The following is a 24,242-nucleotide window of genomic DNA, read 5'->3' as shown; positions in this document are numbered from 1 at the left end:
AGACCAGTTCTTAGGGACTGAAGCGATAGCACAGTGGGTAGGGCATTTGTCTTGCACATGGCCAACCCGGGTTCGTTCCCAGCATCCCATATGGTCCCTGAGCACCGCCAGGAGTAATTCCTGAGTGCAGATCCAGGAGTATCCCCTGTGCATCGCCGGGTGTGACCCCCCAAAAAAAATTTTTAAGACCAGTTCTTAGAAACATCCAGAAAGTGAGGGGGGCAGAGGAGCAGAGCCTCTGGGAGCGTGGAGGGACTCATCCTTCCCCCAGTGCTGAGGATTAAAGGAGAGCACACTCACTGTGGTTGGAACTGGAATATATCTTGTTGTGTGAGGTAAGCCAGGAGAAAGACAAGCACACAAGAATCCTGGATAAGGAAATGTAAAACAGGGGTGCCTGGATCACCCTTGACTCCAAAGTTTAGAGAAAAAGATGGAGGAGGAAAGAAATCAAGGGGCGAGGGGCTGGAGTGATAGCGCAGCAAGTAGGGCATTTGCTTTGCACATGGCCTGACCCGGGTTTGATTCCCAGAATCCCATATGGTCCCCCGAGCACGGCCAGGAGTAATTCCTGAGTGCATGAACCAAGAGCAACCCCTGTGCATCGCTGGGTGTGACCCAAAAAACAAAATTAAAAAAAAAAGAAATCAAGGGGGAGACAAGGGAACTGGAAATAATGGGGGAACATGCAACTAGGGCTTCCATTATACTGGTAAGGGGGTGAGTGATGTAGCCATAAACCCCAAACACAGAGTCAACAACACTGAAACCTTGAGATCTAAGGCACAACCACTGAAACTTTGTAATATGCCTGTCAGGTTGACAGGTGGGGATGGGGTAGGGTTGGGGGTTGGGGGTGTGGAATATGGGAACACTGGGGGAGGGAAGTTGTCATGGGTGGTGAGATAGGTGTTGAAATGGTATTTACCGAAACTCAATTTTCAATAATTGTAAATCACAGTTCTTTAATTTAAAGGGGATAAATAATTTTTAAGAAAGGAGGGTACATTAGGATAATTATGGCTAGACTGTTTCAACTGATAAAGTGTTAAAACAGTTAACTCAAGGCCCACACAGCTGGGCTCATGCAGGTGCACTCATTCGTTTTGTTTTCTCAGTTCTTTTTCTTGTTTTTGCTTTCTGGGCCACACTGGATAGTGCTGAGGGGTCACTCCTGTCTGAGCCCAGAGAACCATAGCGGGTTCTGGGGATTGGACCCTAATTAGTCTTGTGCAAGATAGTGCCCTACCCGCTGTACTACCCCTCAGGCCTACCCATTGTTTTCTCATTTCTTCGGGAGCATCTATTGTACATCTGCTTTGCATGAAACCCCACAGATAGAACCACTGGGCAGACAGGAACCTTGATGACCCAGGGCTCACACACCAGGGAAAGGTGAGCAAGAGATTAATAAGGAGGACCCAGGAAGAGATAGCACGGAGGTGAGGGGACACACTTTGTATGTCGTCAGACCCAGTGTGATCCCTGGCACTACTTGGTCCTTTGAGCATCGCCAGGTGCAGCCTCAAGGCCCTAGGTCATGCTCCAGTGGTCTGGGTATCCCCATCACCACTGGGCTGGAGCAGCATCAGATCTTGGTGAACCACCAGCCAGGATGGCCAAGAACCACCAGGAGGGGACCCCAGGTCTCCTGAGGATCACTTGGGAGTAAACTGCTCCCACCCCCAAAAAAGAAATGAACCAAAGAATTACAAAATTATTATAAATATGCTTTCGTGCAAAGTTATTATAAATATAAATAAATATCATTAAAAGTTTATGGGAACATCATCTGTGAGGTGGGAGTTCAGTGGGAGATGGAATTCACTTCTCGCTGTCCCTAATCCTGGGGCCACTAGAGCAATGGTCTGTTTAATTTCCAGGAGAGCAGCACCCTCGGCAGAATTTTCAGTGGACAGAATGCGCCATCTGATGTCCTTCCTGACCATGATGGGCCCCAGCCCCGACTGGAACGTGGGCCTGTCTGCGGAGGATCTGTGCACCAAGGAGTGCGGCTGGGTTCAGAAGGTGGTGCAGGACCTGATTCCCTGGGATGCCGGCACCGACAGCGGCGTGACCTATGAGGTAGGCTGAGCGGCAGAGCTGCCTGGGCACCCCCTCCCGGCCAGCCCTATGCTAGACATTGTGAACTGAGGAAAGAGAGAACAGAGAGAGAGAGAGAGAGAGAGAGAGAGAGAGAGAGAGAGAGAGAGAGAGAGAGAGAGAGAGAAAGAGAAAGAGAGAGAGAGGCTAAATGAAGTTAGTGATGGCATCAAGCTGGGCCAGATTCTAACAGTTTCCTGACAGCCCAGCTAAGGCACTTGGGTTTCTGTCTGAATGTCAGTATTTCTTAAATATGGTCAGGACCCCCAGATGCAGCAGAACCTGGAGCCATCAGAAATCCAGTGGGAGAACAATCTAGAACAGACGATGGTAATCCATGACTTGTGAACCTATTGGGGCTCACTGCCTGATCTGGAAGTGGAGCGTGTGAACCCAGCCTTGTTCACTTGACACATGCTGTCTGTGCTGCTTCTCGCCACAACAGCTGAGCTGAGCTGCAGACACAGTATTTAGTCCCACGAAGCCTAAAATAGTTATCATCTGGCCTCCTGAGACAAACGCTGGCCGCGCCTGGCCCGGCAGGACACTCTGTGTTCCAGCCAACCAACTTGCCTGAGTCATTTCCTACCTGAGACTCTCTCTGAGGTGTGTCTTCTGCCTCTGGACTCACTACTCCACACCAGAGGTCTGAAAACAGAGACGCGACTCAGCGGCAGAGCACCTGTCAGCAGTAGCATGACAGTTCTAGAAATATCTGTATATGAATTTAATTCCTACAAACTCACAACTATCCCTTTACTTTTTGGAGTGTTTCTAGAGGGGGTTCAGGCGGTCCTAGAGCCACTCCTGGCACCAGAGTGGTTAAAAAAATACAACTCGGGCCCTGTGGCACCAGGGTCCACCAGTCATACCAGCAATGAGTGTGTTTGTTGGAGGGGTTGGGGGGAGGGTGTTGCTTTCACAAAAGGATATGCCAGGGATGCACTCAGGCCATGTGTCTGCAACCTGTTCTATCTCCCAGAGCCTGCTTTTGTGCTTTTAATCAGTTTTGTCTCCAACATCTATCTCCAACATCTATGCATTTTTTCCTCTCTTACTTGCAGTCACCCAACAAACCCACGATTCCCGAGGAGAAAATTCGGCCCCTGACCAGTCTGGATCATCCTCAGAGTCCTTTCTATGACCCAGAGGGCGGCTCCATCACTCAAGTAGCCAGAGTTGTCATCGAGAGAATCGCCCGGAAGGTACTGGCCTAGAGTTCACCCTGGCATGAACCCTTCCCCCAGGAGCGCCCAGGAGACCATATTCCTTTCTGCTCAAGAACCCAGGGGAGGGGGTCCTTGGCATAACTCAGGCTAAGAAATTCTGAGGGCCTCTCATGGTTTTCATATACGCAAATCATTTCAGAAGTTATAACTGAGCAAAGTGAATGGAGGATTTCATGATTTGATCCAGGCTAATCGTGAGTGGGAAAATCAGTTATTAATGTCTGTCATGGCTCAGGAACCAGGAAATGGTAATTCGTGTGCCACACACTTACCATCCTTGGTTAATGACTCTTTCTTTAAAAAAAAAAAAGTTAGTATTTTTTTGTTTGCTTTTTTCTTTTTGATTTTGGAATCTCAGCGGACAGAGCTCAGGACTTACTCCTCCTGGCTCTACCCTCAGAGGACACTCCTGATGGTACTTGGGGGACCAAATGGAGGCTGGGGATCGAATCTAGCTATATGTTTTGTAAGCCAGACTGTAAATATTGGCTCAGAGCTCCAGGGTGGCATGAGAATTTAGATGATATTTTATGGGGTGGGTATAAGACTTTATGTCCTGCCACACACACTCCTCTCTTTAATGTGAACCTTTCATGAAAAATTCCTTTTGCAGGGAGAGCAGTGCAATATTGTACCCGACAACGTGGATGATATTGTAGCAGATCTCGCTCCAGAGGAGAAAGATGAAGGTGCATAATGTTGTTTCCCTTGGATGCCAGTGGGCATCATAACTTATTTGTCCCCAGAGTGAAGAAGTATTATATCCCTTGACTTGGGAGTCTCATGTTCAAGGATTTCTGCCTAAGACACTATCCCAAACAAGGCCACGTGTAGGCACAAAGCACACTCTTGGCAAGTGACACTGAATATGGATCACGGTGTTGGCTCTTGAAAATGATGATGTAAATTGCATTTGCCTAAGCTGTGAGGTATCTAAATCACACTCTGCTTGGATTCTCGCAGTTGCCTCTGAGGCAGAAGAGGCGATGCCCACTCTACTGGAAAGAAAGTGAGGCCCAGACCCTGGTCAGGAGGGATAGTCAGAGCCATTTGTTGACTCAGGTCTGAAGCCAGAAGCCACACAGCTCCAGCTCGCATGCTTGACTGTGGGCGGGACACTTGCCTTTCTTCCAGGATTTCCTCATCGGTGAAACAGAGCACCAGCTGCCTCGTAGTGAGTGCGCAGTTGTAAGGATCAAACAGAATCAAACATGAAAGGCACTTAGAGTGACGTTGGTGCCAGATAGGTGCTTAGTGGGCACCAGCTGCCCTTACTCTTACCATGGCAGCTGGTAGATGGTCAGAAGATGATGCAACACAAGCCACCTCTGATATGCCTGCGCCTGTGTGAGTGCAGCGCTGCCAAGGAAAGGGACTGGAAGTGAAAAGAAGTTCCAGTATAGAAGGCACGGGTGAATGAGAGCTGCGTCCCTAGAAACATGTTATGCAGATACTTGGTGCTAATGTGGAACTTTGAAAGGAGAGGAATGAGGCGTCCATTGGGAGTGCCCAGGTCTGCCCAGGCAGGTCAGGTAGCAGAGATCCTCTTGTCCCCAAATGAGCTTATCTGGGAAGAGGACTGACTGGTCACAGCTCCTATAGGAAAAACATGTCCCTTACTCTCTCCAGATGACACTCCTGAAACCTGCATCTACTCCAACTGGTCCCCATGGTCCGCCTGTAGTTCCTCCACCTGTGAGAAAGGCAAAAGGATGCGGCAGCGCATGCTGAAGGCACAGCTGGACCTCAGTGTCCCCTGTCCCGACACCCAGGACTTCCAGCCCTGCATGGGCCCAGGATGCAGCGATGAAGGTGAGATCACACAGGCAACAGGCATCTAGGAGATGCTCACATACACACAGAGAGAGAGAGAGAGAGACAGAGACAGAGAGAAAGAGAGAGAGAGAGAGAGAGAGAGAAAGAAAGAAAGAAAGAAAGAGAGATTGAGAGAGAGAATGGAGAATGTTGGAGGAGGGCAAGAGGTTATCAGTGCCGCCTTGCCCCACCCAGGCTGGACTTTTGTACAGTCAAAAGCATACCTCTTGGGGCATGTGGACCCTGCATGTAGTTGTCAGTGGGAACACCTGAGACATACCTCTATCTTCAACAGGGATACAAGGGCACATAGTGTATCTTAGCATGGTAGAAAAATTCTTTATTTTTTAATTGAATCACTGTGAGACACAGTTACAAAGCTTTCGTGTTTGAGTTTCAGTCATACGATGATCAAACACCGATCCCTCCACCAGTGCACATTCTCCATCACCAATGTACCCAGTATATCCCCCTCTTTCCAACCTTCCCCCTGCCTCCATGGCAGACAATTTCCCCCATACTCTCTCTACTTTGGGGCATTATGGTTTGCAATACAGATACTAAGAGGCCATCACGTTTGGTCCTTAATCCACTATTCAGCACTTATCTCCCATCCTGAACGATTCCTACAACCATCACTGTCTTAGTGCTCCCTTCTCTATTCCGGCTGCCTTCTCCCCCAGCTCATGAGACAGGCTTCTGACTATGGGGCAATTTTCCTGGCCCTTGTGTCTACTGTCCTTGGGTGTTAGTCTCATATTATGTTATTTTTGTATTCCACAAATGAGTGCAGTCATTCTATGTCTTGCCCTCTCTTTCTGACTCATTTTACTTAGCATGATACTGTCCATGCCATCCACTTATAAGCAAATTTCATGATTTCATCTTGCCTAACAGCTGCATAGTTTTCCATTGTGTAGATGTACCAAAATTTCTTTGTCGTCTATTTTCGGGCACCCAGGTTGTTTCCAGATTCTGGCTAATGTGAATACTGCTGCCAATGAACATATAGGTCCAGATGTCATTTCTACTAGGCTTTTTGTACCCAGAAGTGGTATTGTAGGGTCATATGGAAGAGATAGCACAGCAATAGGGCCTTACATGTGGTCGGTCCAGCATACCTGGGTTTCAATTCCTTCACTCCTCTCAGAGAGACCGGCAAGCTGTCGAGAGTATCTCACCTGCACAGCAAAGCTTGGCAAGCTACCCATGGCATATTCAATATGCCAAGCACAGTAACAATAAGTCTCACAATGGAGATGTTACTGGTGCCCGCTCGAGCAAATTGATGAACAACGGGAGGACAGTGATACTGTGATACAGTGATGGAAGCTCAATTTTTAGTTTTTTTAAGGTATGCCCAAATTGTTTTCCAAAAAGGCCAGACCAATCAGCATTCCCAGAAGAATTCTTTCCTTTCCTCTTTTGTTTTGTTTTCTTTCTTTTCTTTTCTTTTGTGACTTTTATTTTATGTTTGTTGACCCATCATGAAATACACAGTTACAAAGTTGTTCATGATTTGGTTTAATCCATACAATGTTCCAACACCCGTCTCTTTACCAGTGTACATTTCTTGAGATTAGCCAAGAAGACAGTACAGGGCATTAGGTTCTTGCCTTGACATAGCCAATTCTGATTTGATCGCTGAACCCTGTCAGGAGTTGTCCCTGAGCAGCACAGAGTCAGGAATAAGCCAGTTGGGTATTCTCCACCCCCCAAAAATAATTCTTGTGATAGACTAACCATTCCCCTTCCTCCTCAGCCTTAGGGAATAGACACAAGTTACTGGAGAGATAGCAAACTTCTTATGAAAAATTGCAGCTAGTAGCAAGCAGTCTGTTTCTGCACCTTAATCTCAATCTCTTATTCAGAAGCAGGTGAAAAGGTTAGCCAGGGTTGACTTCAGATATCTTGCCCCATTGACTGCGTATTTCCCATTTCCATCTAAATTGGAACAGCACTTCCTGTGCTAGGGTCTTTGGGCTGGTAGTAAGAATTCTAGACTCTGCCCCTGCTCAAAGGCAGGGCCTAAATGGTGAGTGTGCATCAGATGGACTACAATGATGCAAGCTTCAAGATGGTACTGGCTTGACTGCTGTGTCAGCTGCCTTCTTTCCAGGGTACTACTCCTCTCTCAGCCTCACTATTGATTCTGAACTCTGATCTCAACTGTCTTTGAAGAGCAAAGAGGCAATGGGAAAGAGATGTATAGATGGGGTGTTTATGGTAGGAAGAGAGCCACTTCTAGCTGAGGATAATTGAAGAATGCTTCCTCTTGCAGAATCATTCACTCTCTAGCTCTCCCTCAAGTACAGCTTAATCCACCTCTTTTGGCTGCCCTCCCACGAGCTTATGGTTGTTTGTACCCATACTAAGGCACTCAGAGGAAAGTGAAACTTGCCATATTTATATATTCTAGATATCAATACATTATTAGGTAAATTATTTGCAAATATTTTATCCCATTTTTCAAAGTGCCTTTTCATTCTTGATACCATCTTTTGGGTACAAACATTTTTTTTGAGTCACACCCAGCCATGCACAAGGGTTACTCCTGGCTTTGCACTCAGAAATTACTCCTGGCAGTGCTCAGGAGACTCTCTGGGATGCTGGGACTCGAACCCTGTTGGCCGCTGCAAGGCAAATGCCCTACCCGCTGTACTATCACTTCAGCCCCAACATTTTTAATTTTTATGAAATTCAGTTCATCTAAATCTTCTTGCCTGTGGTTTCAGGATCAGAAATAAGACTCATTACCAAATCTAATGTTGCGAAGCTTTTGTCCTGTATTTTCTTCTGTTTTTATGTTTTATAGTTTTATGACTTTATCCATTTTGAGTTAGTTTTTGTGCATAGTGTTAGGAAATATTTCAAGTCTTTGGTATATGGATATTCAAATATCCCAGCACCAACTGCTGAACAAAACTTAATTCTCTTAATTGAATAGTCTTGGCACTATGGTTGAAAATCATTTTGCCATGTTTGAGCATTTTTTTCTTGGTTGGATACTTATTCCCACTCAGAATTCATTTCCTCAGTCACTAACCATATTGTTCCATAGCCATATATGACTAATTGTGCCCACATTGAGCAGTGAAGATACAGAAACTGTCCATCAGTACAGAAAACTAGTGAACTACTCTGCAAAGAAGTTATGCATGTATTTTGAGATATAGGGGAAGCTCTTTGGCTGGAGAGGAACCTGAAATTTTAGTGACCGTCAGAAGCTGCCAGTTCCAAATCTAAGACTTAACCTGGAGACTCAGGACCAAACCACACAAAAAGCAAATAAACACATCTCACTGCTTCTGCTGACCGATAACAAAGAGGAACGCACTCCAGCTGCTAATGGGGAGGAGACGGGGGAGTGGGGATGGAATGTCTGTGTGTGCTAGGAGAGAGGACACAGAAGAATGAGGAAGGCAGTATCACTAACCTCTGTGTTGATACTGGGAGCTGTATACGCTTGGCTTCCATCTGTGGGTGTTAGAAAAGGCCATGATCAAGGACAAGATTCTCACTAGGCCAATTGTAAGGACCCCACCTTCTCTGCATAGCTAGGTGGTTCTGTTGCCATGGTGGTGGGGGTGGGGAATGGCTACTCCTTGTGTAAAGACAGGTGTGTGTGTGTGTGTGTGTGTGTGTGTGTGTGTGTGTGTGTGTGTAGTGTATAACCGGCCTACTTCTAAATAAAGAAGAAAATGAAGTCATCCCCACCCATTCATTTATTCAGGTCAATTAACATTTACTGAGTGCTTAGCGGTATACTCTTAGGTTAAACAGATGTGTAAGCTTTGGATCTCATTCTACTCTGGAGGAAAATATAGGCATATAAACTGGCAATAATTCCAGGTATTAAAAACATGACAATAAAAGCAAAGCCTATTTAACTGGAAAGCACAGAGGAGAAGAAAAACCTGTTCCTTCTTGGAGTTCAAGGGAAGATTTTGCACAAGAGGGCACACCTGTGTGCTCCTTTGTTAGGTAATGATTTTTTTTTCTTTCAGAAAAGGGAAGAGGTTGTGGGAATGCCCCCTGATGAAGTTAGAAGGCCTGATATCAGAGTGTGAGACCAGCTACAAGAGTCCACAGGCAGTCCCCTGTATATTGGTGATACCTATGCATGGTTATTTAACCTGCAGCTAATGTAGTACACAGTAAGAAATCACAGCTAAAAACTACTTTTCAGACTTAGGGACAAGGCTAGCTAAAGGCAGCATGTACAACCAACTAGATACTTATGTTCCAGTTTGATGTCGTTGGGAGTATTTGGGTGAAAAGCCGTAACTCAGGCTTTCTGTGATCTGGCAAGACTTTACCCTGGGCAGGCAGAACACTGTCACGCACCAATCTGAGTGCCTTCTGAGCGCAAGAGTTTGAACTTTGGAAGTTCCATTAGCATCCCCAAACAAATGACAGTGTGACCTTTTCGGACAAGGAGTCAGCTAACTTTGTGATGTAATATCAGATTATGTGGCAGTGTATTAGAGTGTTTATTTCACTGGGCCACCACCTTAGATCTCTGCCTAACTATTGACAGTGAACTAAACTGAGCACAGAGAGCCACAGCTGGGGTGTGATGGCACAGTGACTAATCTTTCTTTACTAGAGACCTCTCTGCTAGTGCCCTGAAAGTGGAAGAGAGGTTGTCCCAGATAATTAGGAGAAACCAAACTAAAACACAGTTGCTGTAATTAAACGGATGTTCATGTTTTAGTATAATTTCTTCCAAATATCCACAGAAACCTTTGTCCTTCCTTTTTCTAACTGGTCTGTAAATAATCAAGTTCAAAAGGAGAATTGATGTAGATACAAGATAACACAGTGGTAGGGTGTTTGCCTTTTACGAGGCCGACCGGTCAACCTGGGTTCGATTCCTCCACCCCTCTCGGAGAGGCCGGCAAGCTACCGAGAGTATCTCGCCCGCATGGCAAAACCTGGCAAGTTACCCGTGATGTATTCGATATGCCAAACACAGTAATAATAAGTCTCACAATGGTGATGTTACTGGGCCCACTTGAGCAAATCGATGAACAACAAGAGGACAGTGACAGTGACAGTGACAAGATAACTATCTGGTTTGGAAGTAGCTATGGGGAACACAAAGCTACAGGTAGAAAAATAGATATATTGGAAAAAATAGTAAAATGTATTGTAAAATTCATAGGGAGTCTGAAATCATTAAATAACCAACCAATCCTGAGTAGCCAAAACAATCTTGAAAAAAACAAAGTTGGAAGATTCACACTTCTGATTTCAAAGCTTCTTATAAAGCTACAGTGGTCAAAACAATTTAGTTCTGGCATACAGACAGACATATAACCAACAGAATGTGAGGTATGCCCTCTATCACGGACCTACACCCTTGTCAGATTTTTACTACACTCAGTGCTTTTAGATGTTTGATACATCTGAGGTCCTTCAGACAAGTTATGATTTAACTTACACTATATGTAATTATATATTCTATCATATGCGTGTATAGCATGCTTCTATCCATTTAAACATCTTTCAGAGATGTACTGAAATGTGTTGTCATGGTACAAGGAGTAATCCGTGCATTTGGAACAATTCCTGGTTCAAAGGTTTGTAGCTACCACGTTGACTTCCATCTTCAACTGTCTGACTCCCCTTGAAAGTCAGCTGATTCCTTCTGATTCCCGGGCCCTGGGAGTTCAGCCGGGGTGTGCCGGCGCGCCCCCTGGCGGCGGCGCGGGCTTGCAGCTTGCTGTCGCTGTGTTGCAGATGGCTCCACCTGCACTATGTCCGAGTGGATCACCTGGTCGCCCTGCAGCATCTCCTGCGGCATGGGCATGCGCTCTCGGGAGAGGTACGTGAAGCAGTTCCCAGAGGACGGCTCCGTGTGCACGCTGCCCACCGAGGAGATAGAGAAGTGCACGGTCAATGAAGAGTGCAGTGAGTGGGGGCGCCGAACGGGCGGGCCGAGTGGAGGAGGAGGGATGCCCCAGGGGCTGCGGAAGCGATTCCAAAGGCGCCCGACCCTCCACCCCACCCCCACCCCCAGCTCCCAACAGCTGCCTGATGACCGAATGGGGCGAGTGGGACGAGTGCAGCGCCACCTGCGGGATGGGCATGAAAAAGAGGCACCGTATGGTCAAGATGAGCCCGGCTGATGGCTCCATGTGCAAGGCGGAAATGTCCCAGGCAGAGAAGTGCATGATGCCTGAGTGTCGTGAGTCGGGACTAGATTGGACATGGGGTTGTCCACGGGGACCCTATGCCCTCCATCTGGGCAGTGGCAGGGGAAAAGCGTTTTCCCTTGATCAAGCTGAACTCTACCAAGAGCAACTTTGGGCCTCTAAGGATGTGAGCCAATCTTAGAGTAGCCTCGTCTGAGAACCATTCTGAGCAGTGCTGGGAAGGGTGGAAATTGGTGGGGTCTGAATAGAATCCCCTTAGGACTCAGCATGCCTTTAGACAGAGGCCGTTGAAATTGCTTTTGGCAGGATATCAGTTCCCCAAGGGCATTCTGAATCCCTAACTCTGATTCCACACTGACTTGCTACCCTGTGCATGGACCTGCATTTCACTGCACAAATGCACAGATGCACACAACTAAATAAGGCCAAACTAGAAACTCCAGCAGCAAATTAGCCAAAATGCTGCATGGTGCACTCTTGGGCATGTGGGATGTTTGTCTCTAGCATGGCCCTCTTCACACACCCAGTACCCTTTCAAAGGGGGACCTGGATTCCTACTACTAAGTCCCATGTGATGTCATGTCATGACCCACAGCAAGGCTGATGGAGAGTGACAAGAACACTCCACTGGTGCTGGGGGACGAGGCCACTCTTATCTGCACCCCTCAATTTCACTCTTATCTGAGGGCCATAGGTGGAAGTGGGGGAGAGCAAAGAGAGCCAAGAAGCCTGTTCTCTGTCCTCAGCAGTTGACCTTGTTCTTGGTCTAGACACCATCCCATGCTTGCTGTCCCCGTGGTCTGAGTGGAGCGACTGCAGCGTCACCTGTGGGAAGGGCATGCGGACCCGCCAGCGGATGCTTAAGTCTCTGGCTGAACTCGGGGACTGTAATGAGGAGCTGGAGCAGGCGGAGAAGTGCATGCTGCCAGAATGTCGTAAGTTCAGGAGCTCCTGGGAGCCCACCTCATCTCTCTCCCATCAACCCCCACGGTAGGGCAATCACTTGATTAGGGCATTTAGCACAACTGTGTGCTGGGAAGAAGCATGCTCAGTTCTATCCGCATAAGCAATGAATCTCATTATGAAGTGGGGCTCTCACTACCCTCTACAAATTGCTTGTTGCTGGGAACTCTAAATAGGAGATTTTGAGGGAAAACACTTAGCAGAGGCTCCTTCTTCCTCGGCCCCGTTAGACTCGCCTGAACGATGGGGTTTCCAATCTCTTTTGTGCTGTTTCTCTTCCCGAGACTCACCGCTAGAAATCAGTCACTCCTCTACTTTGCAGCCTTGGTAAGACCAGTCAGCAAGTCAGCAGAACAAGCTCTCGCTGCCTGCCACCTCCCTGCCGCCCCCTCCACCCCCAGATGTTTGTGATCAGCAGGGTTTATTCCACAGGGACTCTTCTCCAGAAAGAGGTGGTATTTCTGCTTGACTAAGAGAGAGATGCTCTTTGGGGTGGGGGAAAGGCAGACACATTTGCTCTGACCTGGTTTCCAGCTTCCCAGGAAAGGCACCTGCTTTTTCCTGCTCCCTCTCTGCCTCTCTGCTTTATTGTCGCTCAGGTTCCTTACTCAGATTCAGATCCCAGCTTAGCATCCCTGTTCTTTATAAAATTCAACATCAGGGAATACTTCCAAGGTTGCTCTGAGGGTTGAACTGAATTAGTACAAAGTGACAAGCACTGGACCGAGCAGCCTCAATTGATATTCCCTGGTACAGTACCTGGGCTCATTTAACTAGACGCAGTCAAGAGCAGAAAGGACCCAGACACCCAAGAACATAATGCCTGGGACTTTTGATAACTTTGACTTCAACCCATATCACCAGAGTTGAGGATCCAGAACCTTCTGACTGAGATGCCATTAAACAAAATTCTGTCAACAGCACTGAATGAAATGGGGGAAGAGAATATTGATAGTGTATTTATAAAGAGTAGTTACTAGGGATCAGGACTTTTTCTTGGAGCATTTTTCTCATTTAATCCTCACAACCTAATGTGAAAATTTAAAATATCCTTCCTCAGGGGTGAAAGGCCTGACATTGTTGAGCAGAACAACCCTTTCTTTGCTCCAGTCTAGTCCCACTCTGGAAAAATAGTGGAGAGAGTTGGGAGTTATTTGCCCCTGTAGGTCAGACACATTCCTGAGAATCAGACTGAGATAGAGCCTGTCCGCAAAGGTGAGATGCTGGCTTACCAAGAATGTGCTGAACCTCATTCTGTGGCAGCACACTAGAGCCCTTTGCTCCCATCCATTCTTTCTGCTGAATTTCCCATTTCTGGCCCCTGCTTTGGACATACACAGCCACAAATAGAGCTCAGGATAATGTCAAGGACAGAAGTTGCCTGGGCCTTAATTGTGAAAGTAACAAAATGCTCAGGAATTGACCACTGGGGTTCATTCAGTCTAGTCCCACTTGAATTTCTCAATATTCCAAAAGATGAAAGTTCAATACAAGAGGCTCTGAATATCCCCAAAGACCATCCACACCCCCCAACCCATGTCTAAAGACCCCTACCCCCAAGCCTTCTTGAGTGGCTGTCTAGAATGCAGGTTTATAACCTGAGCACCTTTCCTGCCTCGAGGGTTTCCTGGACAGTAGGCTGGAAATCTCCATCCGGAATGTCCATTTCTTCTTGAAGACTGGGGGAGCTGCCCCACTTCTGGTTGCTTCTGGGTTTTGTGTCAAGGAGAGTGGAGGTGAAGGCTCTGGTTTCGGGCGGGCTGGCGGGTAACGTCCTCACTCTGCTCCCGTGTCTCTCCAGCGATAGACTGTGAGCTCAGCGAGTGGTCGCAGTGGTCGGAATGTAACAAGTCGTGCGGGAAAGGCCACATGATTCGAACCCGGATGATCCAAATGGAGCCCCAGTTCGGAGGGGCGCCCTGCCCCGAGACGGTGCAGAGGAAAAAGTGCCGCTTGCGGAAATGTCTCCGCAACCAGTCCATCCAGAAGCTGCGCTGGAGGGAGGCCCGCGAGAGCCGGAGGAGCGAGCAGCTGCGGGAAGAAGCCGATGGAGAGCAGTTCCCAGGTACCGCGCCTGGGGTGCGGGCCCAGCTCGGGCAAGGCGAGAGCGGCCCTGGGAGCACAGGGCGCTCCCCATCTCCCTCGAGAGGCCCAGCGGTGATGGCAAAGGTGCCCAGGGCGGGACGTGCGCGCGTGCACCCAGGACACGTGGCTGCAGAGCGCCTGGGGAGAGAAGCACCAGGCAGGGGAGGAGGGAGACTCGGTAATGTAGATGGTCTGAAGCAAGAGGATGGCTTTAGGGGCTGGAGCGATAGCACAGCGGGTAGGGCTGTTGCCGTGCACGCGGCCGACCTGGGTTCAATTCCCAGCATCCCATATAGTCTCCTAAGCACCTCCAGGAGTAACTTCTGAGTGCAAAGCCAGGAGTAACCCCTGAACATCGCCGGGTGTGACCCAAAAAGGAAAAAAAAAAGAGGATGGTTTTAACGAGCCTGTGGAGAGCTGCTCGGTGTAGAGTGGCCACAGAAACAGTCAGTGGCACAGAGGCAAGTTACTAAATTTGTAGCCCACGCAACCGATTGTGTGCTCCACCCCCCCATCATCCAGCATAATTTGGGATTGCTTTAGGACTCAGAATAAGTGGGGTAAGCTCCAGGTGTATGTTTTTGTTTTGTTTGGGGGTTGGATTATTCCTTTTGCGCTTAGAGCTTTCTCCTGGCTCTGAGCTCAGGGATCTTCCCAGCAGGACTTGAGGAACAATACATATGGATGCCAAAGATCGAACCGGGACTAGCCATGAGCAAGGCAAATGTCCCACCTGCCTGCACTCATTCTCGTTCGAGCTCTCCTGCTGTTCCCCACAAACTTTTGGGGCTTTTGTTGGGGGTAGGGACACACCCAGCAATGCTCTGCACTCAGGAATCACTCCTGGTGATGCTCAGGGGACCTATATGGGATGCTGGTGATCGAACCTGGGTCGCCTTATACAAGGCAAGTGCCCTTCCCGCTGTACTGCTGCGCAGGCCCCACAAAATATTTGGTGTTGTTACCTTTTGCAAGATAGTCAGCAAACATCCTGTAAGTACAGGTCTATGAGCAGCACTGTGCAGTGATCTTCATGGACGCCAGCTAATACTGACTACATAATCAGAAACAGTATTCTAGATACAGTAATGGGGGGGGGGGGGGCGAGTTGTTTGAAAGCAGGAGGGAGGCCCAGGAGCACCACTGGTGATCCTATACCGTCTGGGCCGGAGGTTCAATGCAGGAGCCCGAGGATGCGCCTGGCCATGCTCTGGGGACCACATGGTGCAGGAATCAAACCCAGGATGGCACAGGCTAGACATACACCTGGCCTTTTTTGTTTTGTTTTGGTGGGAGGAAGGGTCACACAAGGTGGTGCTGGATCGATTTGGGTGTTTTTCCTGCAAAACGTGTGCTCAGCTCTTCGCCCGAGCTCTCAGGCCTCTTAGTTGGTGTTTGTGTGTTTGTTTTGAAGATCTAACCTAATCTCTGGGGGCCAGAGTAGTCTTCATTGAAAAGGACATGTTTACCTGCATAGGAAAAATAAATTGTGCTTGAGTTTATTAACTAAACAGAGGGAGACTAAGTACTTGGGAGCAAAGCATAAGGAAATGAAGTGATGATTTGGTCCTTGAGTGGTTGCTGCATTTAAAAGCCACTCCTAAGCAACCATTAACTCCATCCTGTGGGTCAGAAGGGCTGGCCGAGCTGGATGATTCTTCCAAGGTAGAGTTTAGGCTTATTCAAGTGGCTGCTGTGCGCTGGGAGGGCAGCCTCACCTGTATTTCCAGGGCCTGGCTTCTCCCCACATTATTTCCCAAAGACAGGCTTACTTCCATGTTTCTGGAAGGATCCCAACCACCTTTTCCACCCCGCATTTGCTTTTGTCCCACGGACAAGAGCTCAGATTCAAAGAAACAGGCCCCATTCCTTACTAGGAAGAGCTACCAAGTATTTTATGGTCTCGTTTTTGAAGCAGATGACCTAAAAGTCCTTAATAGGGACTCAGGTATTTAACTTGCCACCACACACAAAAGCAGAAAAGGCCACATAACTAAATGTGACAGCTGTTTCCTAGGGTTCAGCAACCCTGATCTGTTTCCGGTTTCTGCCCACTTAACCAGGCATTCTGCTTTCAGGCTGTAGGATGCGCCCCTGGACAGCCTGGTCGGAATGCACCAAACTGTGCGGCGGTGGGATTCAGGAACGCTACATGACGGTAAAGAAGAGGTTCAAGAGCTCCCAGTTTACCAGCTGCAAAGACAAGAAGGAGATCAGAGCCTGCAATGTTCACCCTTGTTAGCGAGCAAGGGTCCGGGTTTTCCAGAATCTAGATTCCAGAGTCCCCAGTGGTTGGGTTGTTTTGCTTGTTTGTTTAAGGCAATTTATATCGTGTACATTAGATTTCATTTCTACACTGTGGTGTGCCCAATAGTCTTGTGGATGCCCGGGACACCCTTTCTTGGTATACTTCTTGATTGGTGCAGGCCAAGTGGGACCCTCTGCCAGTATGAAACAAACAAGTCTCTCTCTAGAGCACCTGTCTGGGCTTTGAGGCCAAGACTCTGACCTCTTTACCCAGGAAAGGCAGCTCCATCTCTGCTCCTCGTCCCAGGGGTAGCAGGGAGAGAATATTCATCGTCAGATCAGGAGACTCCACTTATTTTCATCAGCCAGCTCATTCTTGCAGGAAACGATTGCCCAGCTCCTTTATTTTTAGTGAAGGGCTTCTCAAACTTATTTGGTCTACTGCCCCTTTTCAAAACGCAAAGTACAAACCAATCCACTCAGCGCTCTCCCCTAGCCTGACCCCCACCTGCCTTCTTTTAGTGATCAAATAGAAACCCACAATTGCACCTGAAGCTACTTTCTGTTTACTCAATACTACTAGCACCCCCACCCCAATCATTCTGCTACCTTCCCACCCTCTAAAGGAGAAAACCAAAGGGGGTAATTTCACCCACTTTGGGAAAGTAATTTAGTGGGGTGTTCTTGTTGTGTCTCCTTGATCAATGGCAGGTGGGTCTTGGGAAAATAAAGCTGGTAGGTGTGAAGGTCAGCATGGATGTTCAGTGGCTTTGTTTTTTTAAGTTCTGAATCTATTCATGTCATGGCTACTTGTTTTGTACGGAAGGATGTGGGTTCTTACACAGGAAGAGAGTAACTAAGTCCACGAAGTATCTTCCCCCTTTGGCCACTGTTTAGGTTGCCAGGTGCTTCTGAGCCTTCTGTAGCTCCTGAGCTGCTCTCTGGAATCTGGGCCAAGGCAGCAGCCTTGGCCTCTCCAGCATGCCCAAACCTTAAATCTTAAATCTCACATGCATCAAGGTTTTCAAGCTCCAAACCAGTCTTTAAGAACTTTTTTTTTAAAAGTGGTGCAAAAATTTTGCTAAGTCCACCAACCAATGTTTCAACAGAAACCACTATCTGTGTACTTGATGAGTTGGGCTTGTTTTTCCCCCCCAGCTACAAAACTTTTTATCTAGAAAAGAATCTCAGAAACCGTGAAAGAAAATTCTAGAAAGAAAGGACTATTACAGAATTAAGCTGGGGAAGAAAATCTATTTACGTCCCGCTTGGGGAAATCTGATTTATCCAGGGTGAAGTTCACCCTATGGTTCAGTTCCACGCACAGCCCTTCATCACCCCATCCAAGCACTCAAAAGCACACCAAATTCAGGGAGACTGATTCCCAAGGACTAATGTAGAAGGACATTTGACTGAGTTGAGTCCCTAGCATTTTGCTCATTTACTTGTTAAAACTGTTCTTCTGTTGTAGATCTTCTTTTCTAAGCTTAATCCAAATATATATCACAGATGAGATGCAAACAATGCTCTGAATACTAAGAATTCGTATTCAACACATCAGTATATTTCGAACACTATACATATGTGTGTGTGCGAGTATGTGTGTGTGCGCGCGCTACTTTCTCAGAATTTGTATTCTTTTAACACAAAGCAGTTCAATAAAAAGGGGCACTGGGTCTCTCTTTTGAGTTTTCAAACTATTAAGAGTTTAGAAGGTTAGGCTTTTTGACAGCCACCCCAATCAGATGCAGCTAAGGGTAAGGGGATTTTGCTCCCTGTTTCTGGGAAGGCCATTATTATCACATCCCTGAGCTTGCTAGAGCTTTAGTTGTTTCTCACATTTTTCCAAATCATTAGAAGAACTGGTTTCTCCCCACCCACAAAAAAGTTTACCACAAAGGGGAAAAACAAATTTTTTTTATGTGGACAAAACAACGTTTCAATACAGAATCTGTTCTCTTGGGCAAAATCACTCTGAACTGCTAATGGCATACTTACTCCTGATAAACTGGGGATTCCTAAGTCACCTTGAGGACAAGTACCCTAGTTCTACTGTGTTCTTATTTGGTTCACATTAGGTAAATTTTTAATCCTAATTCTGGAGACAGAAAACAAGGTAACTGGTTAGTAATGGCTGAGAATGAGTAACATGGTTCTCGTTATGTAAGTGTTATTTTTTGTTTGTTTGCAGGGGGGAGTTTATAAGAAATGTCAAATCTCTTTCTTACCAAAGTCTTGTGCTAGGTTGTTTGTAGTTTTTACTGGCTAACCAATCATTTTGGAAATAAAAGACTTTTTACTACAAAAATGAAAACTGTTTTGGATTGCCACTTGAGATAGCAGTATACAGAGCCTAGGTACCCATGAAAAATGACCAGGTAAGAGCAGCTACATTTGTTGTACCCAGTTTTACCAGTGAGTGCCAAACCAGCTGTAATCCAATCTACATCCATATTTTAAGATGCCAAGAAGTCCAGAGATCTACTTCCTAATAGGATATTGGGTAACTCACCTGTCACTTTGCCAATGCATTATTTGAAGGAAAATCTGTTGTAGCAGTTGAAAATAAAGCTTGGGCTGCTTTAGACCCAGAATGAAAAAAATGCAAAGATTTTGTGTTTTTATTTTTAATCTTTTGAGGGCTCTGGAGATGGCTCAGTCTGGGTAGAGCAGCCTTGCAGGCATGAGGCTGTGAGTACAATCCCCTGCACCTTCCACATATCGCGTGTGATCTCAGTGGCACTATTTGGGATGCCCTGTGCTGCAACAACAACAACAAAATCAGGCAGAAGAGAGTACAACTGGATAGGGCACTTACCTCACACTGTTTCTGCTGGCAGCACCACATGTTCCCCCAGGCTTGCTCGGTCTCCTTGTGCACTGGAAGTGGTCCAGGGAATCCCAGCACCACAGGGTCCTCGCAACACTGCATCCTCAGACCCTCACAATAAATCACTGGTTGGTCAATAATAGACAGGTGGGGTCCTCAGGAAAAAATGAGTTTGTGACCCCTTCAAGCCCCAAAATGTGATCTACACAACAACCAAGCAGTAGTACTACAGCTAGAAGTATGGGAACCCCAGTGAATATGGCAATCAAAGCATACACAAACACAACTAAGATGTGTGAACAATGTGAGTGTGCAAGCACTACAACCAAGTACGTGTGAACACCTGGTCACTGCAATAACCTCAAAGAGAACGGGTAAAATTAGACGTTGTGGGGCTGGAGAGGTAGTACCGTGGGTAGGGTGCTTGCTTTGGATGCAGTCAACCAAGGTTCAATCCCAATACCTCAAAAGGTACCCCAAGCACTACCAGGAGTGATTCCTGACAGAAGAGTCAGGACTAAGCCCTGAGCACCGCCGAGTGGGGCCAAAAACAAACATGCTTTTGTGCCAGTCTTTATTTGAACTTTGTGTACTAAAACACTTGAGGCATAGTCTCTGCACTTCTTTTAAAAAGGATTACCTCAAACATTCTCAGATTGACTAGATCTCCAAAAGCTTAGATCATGCCCAGTCCATGGCTAAAATGTCAATACACCCAAAAATGTACCCTGTCAAGTTATTTTTCTGATCTAAGAAACAGTCCCAATTACAAACAGCAGTTTAAAAGAGGTAAATATTAAAGTGTACCAAGACTGTTGTCTCTCTTTTCCCAGAGTTAAATATTTATATCCTAAAGAAATGGACACTCTTGTCCAAATAAGATAAATGTTTAATCCCTAATTATCACATAGTAGCAAGAAAAATGCAGATATCCAGTATTTGGTTATCTGGTGCAATTAATTTTAATAGCACATTCATTTTGTTCTTCATATTGCCCAAAGAAGGGAGAATGAATGAATAAATTAGTCCCTTTTGAAAATGAGTGAGATGCTGTAACAAACTATAAATAGCAGCTGAATGCTAATGAGTAGGAAGATAATTCTTCAATTTAAATCCTTTGAAATCTGTGAGCAAAAGATCTGTACTGAAATGTCAAATTTAAATAATGGCATCCTTGCTTTAGAAACACTGTTGGTTCAGAAGGCATTCTATGCTCTGGAGGGTAGAGACCGAAATAGAGAATTAAGCTTGGAGAACCGGGTTCAAGTCTTTATTGTATTGAACAGCTATGAGAATTGGGGCCAGTTATTTTACCTTTCCTAGACTGAGAGTCTGACACAAGCTTTCTGACATTTAAGGATTCCTCTGCCTCACCTTCACAGTTTAACCATTTCTCATCTTCAGAGTATTCCTGACGGAATACTTAGGTAGTAGTCACTAAAAATGACTAGCAAACCCCACACCCCCAGCCAGTAAATGTCCACTCTGTAATGAAACTGGCTTGGATTCAGTTTCATTTCTGTCACTTACAACTGAAAGTTCCCTGGCACATATGAAATGTCTATTTTATCATGTTATCATCAAACTACAATTTAAGATTTTCACTTAACAGTCATGACATAAAATAGCATTCATTAACATTTTCTTATATTGCTTAAATTCTTCATAAAACTCAGAATGTTCTTTACTTCCTGACTTTGGGGTTGACTGCTAGCAGTTATATCTTAAGGGGCTATGCGTTTAAATGGTCTTCTCTACTTCAAATAAGCATAAGCAAAAAAGGGAAAAGGGCGAATGTCATTAATTAAGATTACTGACTCCTTTAAAGTACTTTGTAGACTCTTTCTTTCTCTAATGTTGGCATGAGATCCTCCTGGGGATCTTAGGCTGGAATTTACTAGTCTATCTGGAAAGTCGGAAGGGGCCCTTGTGGAAAGACTGGAATCTCCAGACCGTGATCCATGAGTATTACTTGTAGCAAGATCAGCAGTCTGAAAATAGGCCATGAAAAACTGTTACCATCCTTCAGTGAGATGCAGAAATTGAAAGCAAATGATAAAAATGTTTCTAATAATTTGATATTGCCACAATAGCCAAGAATATGAATATTTTTCTAGCAACTCCTTTAATCACATTTGGCCAAACAACCATCACAACAGTGGAGGTATTTTTTTTGCTTTTTGAGTCACACCCAGCAATGCACAGGGGTTGCTCCTGGCTCTGCACTCAGGAATTACTCCTGGCAGTGCTCAGGGGACCATATGGAATGTTGGGACTCGAACCCGGGTTGGCCACGTGCAAGGCAAACGCCCTACTCGCTGTGCTATCACTCCAGCCCCAAGAGGAGGCATTTTTTTAATGTTTAACCAGTCCTTCACTAGAAACAGTCTAAAACAGTGTTCTGCAACCCTTTTACACCTGTGGGCCAGAGAAAAGAGAAATATTTTGTAGACCAGCTGACAACAAAGATAGAACTAAAAGCCAATTTAGCGGCACTTTGTTAAACCCAGTATTATAAATGTACAATTTTTAGCTAGTGTGACATCTGCTGCTGCTTAGCTGCTATGTAAGTGTTGGGGGGTGGGGGTAGGGGCAGCATTTTTTGGCGGACAGCCAAAAAATTCCCACCAACTGACACTGAACTGAAACAGTCCATGGACCACAGATTGAAGAACAGAACTCTAAAGCCCTGCTCGATGCCATTTTTTCTCATATACCAGCAAAGAAGGCCAGTCTAGAAACTATAGGCTTTTTAATCTCTACAGTGCATCTGCACAGCAATATCTGTTTACAGACTTGTATACCCACAGATCTATGCTGCATTTGTTTTTTTTGTTCTTCCTTCTCTTACATCCATCCTTATAATGCCAGGTAACTGCCTCTGACTTTGGCACAGAATTTCTCAAAATAGTAGTATCCTACACTTACTTTCTCTACGTCCCTGTTTTCCAATCACAACTCATCCTATTGTAATTGCTTCCCACAAGCAGTTGACTTAGCCAAATCTAAGCAAGCCATCAGCTACTTCTAAATATTAATCATTTCTCTGTGCAGAGCACTCAAAGCTTTACTCTCTGCTCCCTCAGCCAGACAATAGCCTCTCAATTCTATTTCTGGATGCTTCGCATGGCTTTTTGCTGCCTCATGATCTTCTATACCCAACTGTTTGTTTTCCCAAGTTTTATATACTTTCTACTGAAATCTGCTCTCAACTCCTCCATCATTAGCTCAGAGGGAATAATTCCAAATTTTACTCCTTTGGAGCTCTAATCGCCGTTCCCAACTACCCCCTGAACTAGCCCCATATGTAACTGTCACTTATTCCTTTTAGTAGCGGTTGCCTTTGTGCCTGATTCATTCATCAATTTTTATTTTCTGCACTTACCAGGCAATATTGTTTCATGAAACAGTCAATATAATCACCATAGCCTGCCTTCACAGAGCTTTTCAACATGGTAGGTTGGAGCTAACCAATTACAGGAGGTAAATGTCAGTAAATGAAGGCAAGATGGAATGGTTAGAATGGGTGGTTGGGGGGGGGGGGGGGTCCATGGAGCCAGACTGCGAGCAGGTAGGGTGTTTGCCTTGCATGCAGCTGACCAGGGTCAGATCCCCGGTACCACACATGGTTCCCAGAACCTGCCAAGAGTGATCCCTGAGTGCAGAGTCAGGGGTCAGCCATGAGCACACCAGATGTGGCATTTAAACCAAGTGAAAAACAAGCAAACAAACAAAAAAAAAATCTTAGAATAGTTGAGGGAAGCAGGTGATTTGGAAGATATTTGGCAATTCTGGGCAATAAAGAAAGCGAATTAGCTTGATGTCAGAGGAGAAGCAGAAACCTGTTAGCTACTCGTGGGGGTTGCCTTGTACATTATTTCGTTATAGTATGAACACACTAAAAGACTGACAGACTAGGAGCTATAACTTAACACTAAACTCATGCTCTAAATAATAACACTTTGGCTACACTGAAATCACAGCACAAAGTGGGTAAAATGGAAATAAAATCCACTTCAGAGGAAACAGTACTTAACCTCATGTGAAAGACAAACAGTTTAGATGAAAGTGGCAGAAGATAGGGAGTGTAGATTTCATGATTCCCTTAGGATTTATGGAATAACTTTTCTTCACATCCACACAGTCCTCCTCTTATTGGATCCAGGAACCTCTTGTTAAGAATCCTGGCTAATTTCCCAGTATATACCAAGGGGTCACACTACTAAAAGCCCTCCACAACTCCCAGTCTTCTCTGTCATTATTTCCCCTCTCTGCACTCCAGGCCCAGAACATCTCAGTCTTCTGCGAACACTGTGTTTTACTCCAACCTTCTTGCCACAACCGACTCATCATCTCCACTTCTTTCACTTCAAATCCTACCACTCCACTGACACTTAAGCATTTTCCAGAGGAAACAAATACCTTCCTTTTACTGGACTTGGGGACTTTTTTGCTTGCTTCTCGACTCTACCTCAACTCTGCAGCTTCAGCATTTATTTGGCCTTAGTCCTCCTCCAATACGGAATAATCTAGAGGAAGAAAATTTTCATATTTATTCATTTCCCCCAGAATACCTAAGAGAGCTACCCAATAAAGTCATTTTTTAAATTAAATACCTTTTTTTCTAAAAAGTATTCTGAAAATTTTTAATTTTCAAAGTAATAATCCACTGACTATTTATAACTTTAAGAGATCAAACTTTCAGTGCCCATACTACAAATGAGAGAAAGAGAGAGGGTATAAAGTGTCTGCCACAGAGGCAGATTGACTGGGGGGAGGGTTGAAAGAGGGAAATGAAATTGGGAACAT

The 24,242-nt window shown here is 45.8% G+C and overlaps 1 protein-coding gene across 1 annotated transcript in view; it reads left to right on the top strand.

Annotated features, from left to right (window-relative positions):
* SPON1 (spondin 1) overlaps positions 1–18,917 on the top strand; it is a 361,268-nt gene extending 342,351 nt beyond the window's left edge. Inside the window, exons 8-16 of the mRNA XM_056116221.1 lie at positions 1,884–2,085; positions 3,168–3,308; positions 3,946–4,021; positions 4,962–5,144; positions 10,893–11,063; positions 11,173–11,340; positions 12,079–12,243; positions 14,073–14,336; positions 16,435–18,917. Coding sequence (XP_055972196.1) covers positions 1,884–2,085; positions 3,168–3,308; positions 3,946–4,021; positions 4,962–5,144; positions 10,893–11,063; positions 11,173–11,340; positions 12,079–12,243; positions 14,073–14,336; positions 16,435–16,598 — 1,534 coding nt within the window. The 3' untranslated portion in view covers positions 16,599–18,917. The remainder of the gene's footprint in view (positions 1–1,883; positions 2,086–3,167; positions 3,309–3,945; positions 4,022–4,961; positions 5,145–10,892; positions 11,064–11,172; positions 11,341–12,078; positions 12,244–14,072; positions 14,337–16,434) is intronic.
* Positions 18,918–24,242: the final 5,325 nt, after the last annotated feature.

This window comes from Sorex fumeus, unplaced genomic scaffold (genome assembly GCF_029834395.1).
Source record: "Sorex fumeus unplaced genomic scaffold, SorFum_2.1 ptg000030l, whole genome shotgun sequence".
NCBI classification, from domain to species: Eukaryota; Metazoa; Chordata; class Mammalia; order Eulipotyphla; family Soricidae; genus Sorex; species Sorex fumeus.
Note: the sequence above shows the minus strand (reverse complement) of the source record. Positions and strands in the feature narration are given on the sequence as shown.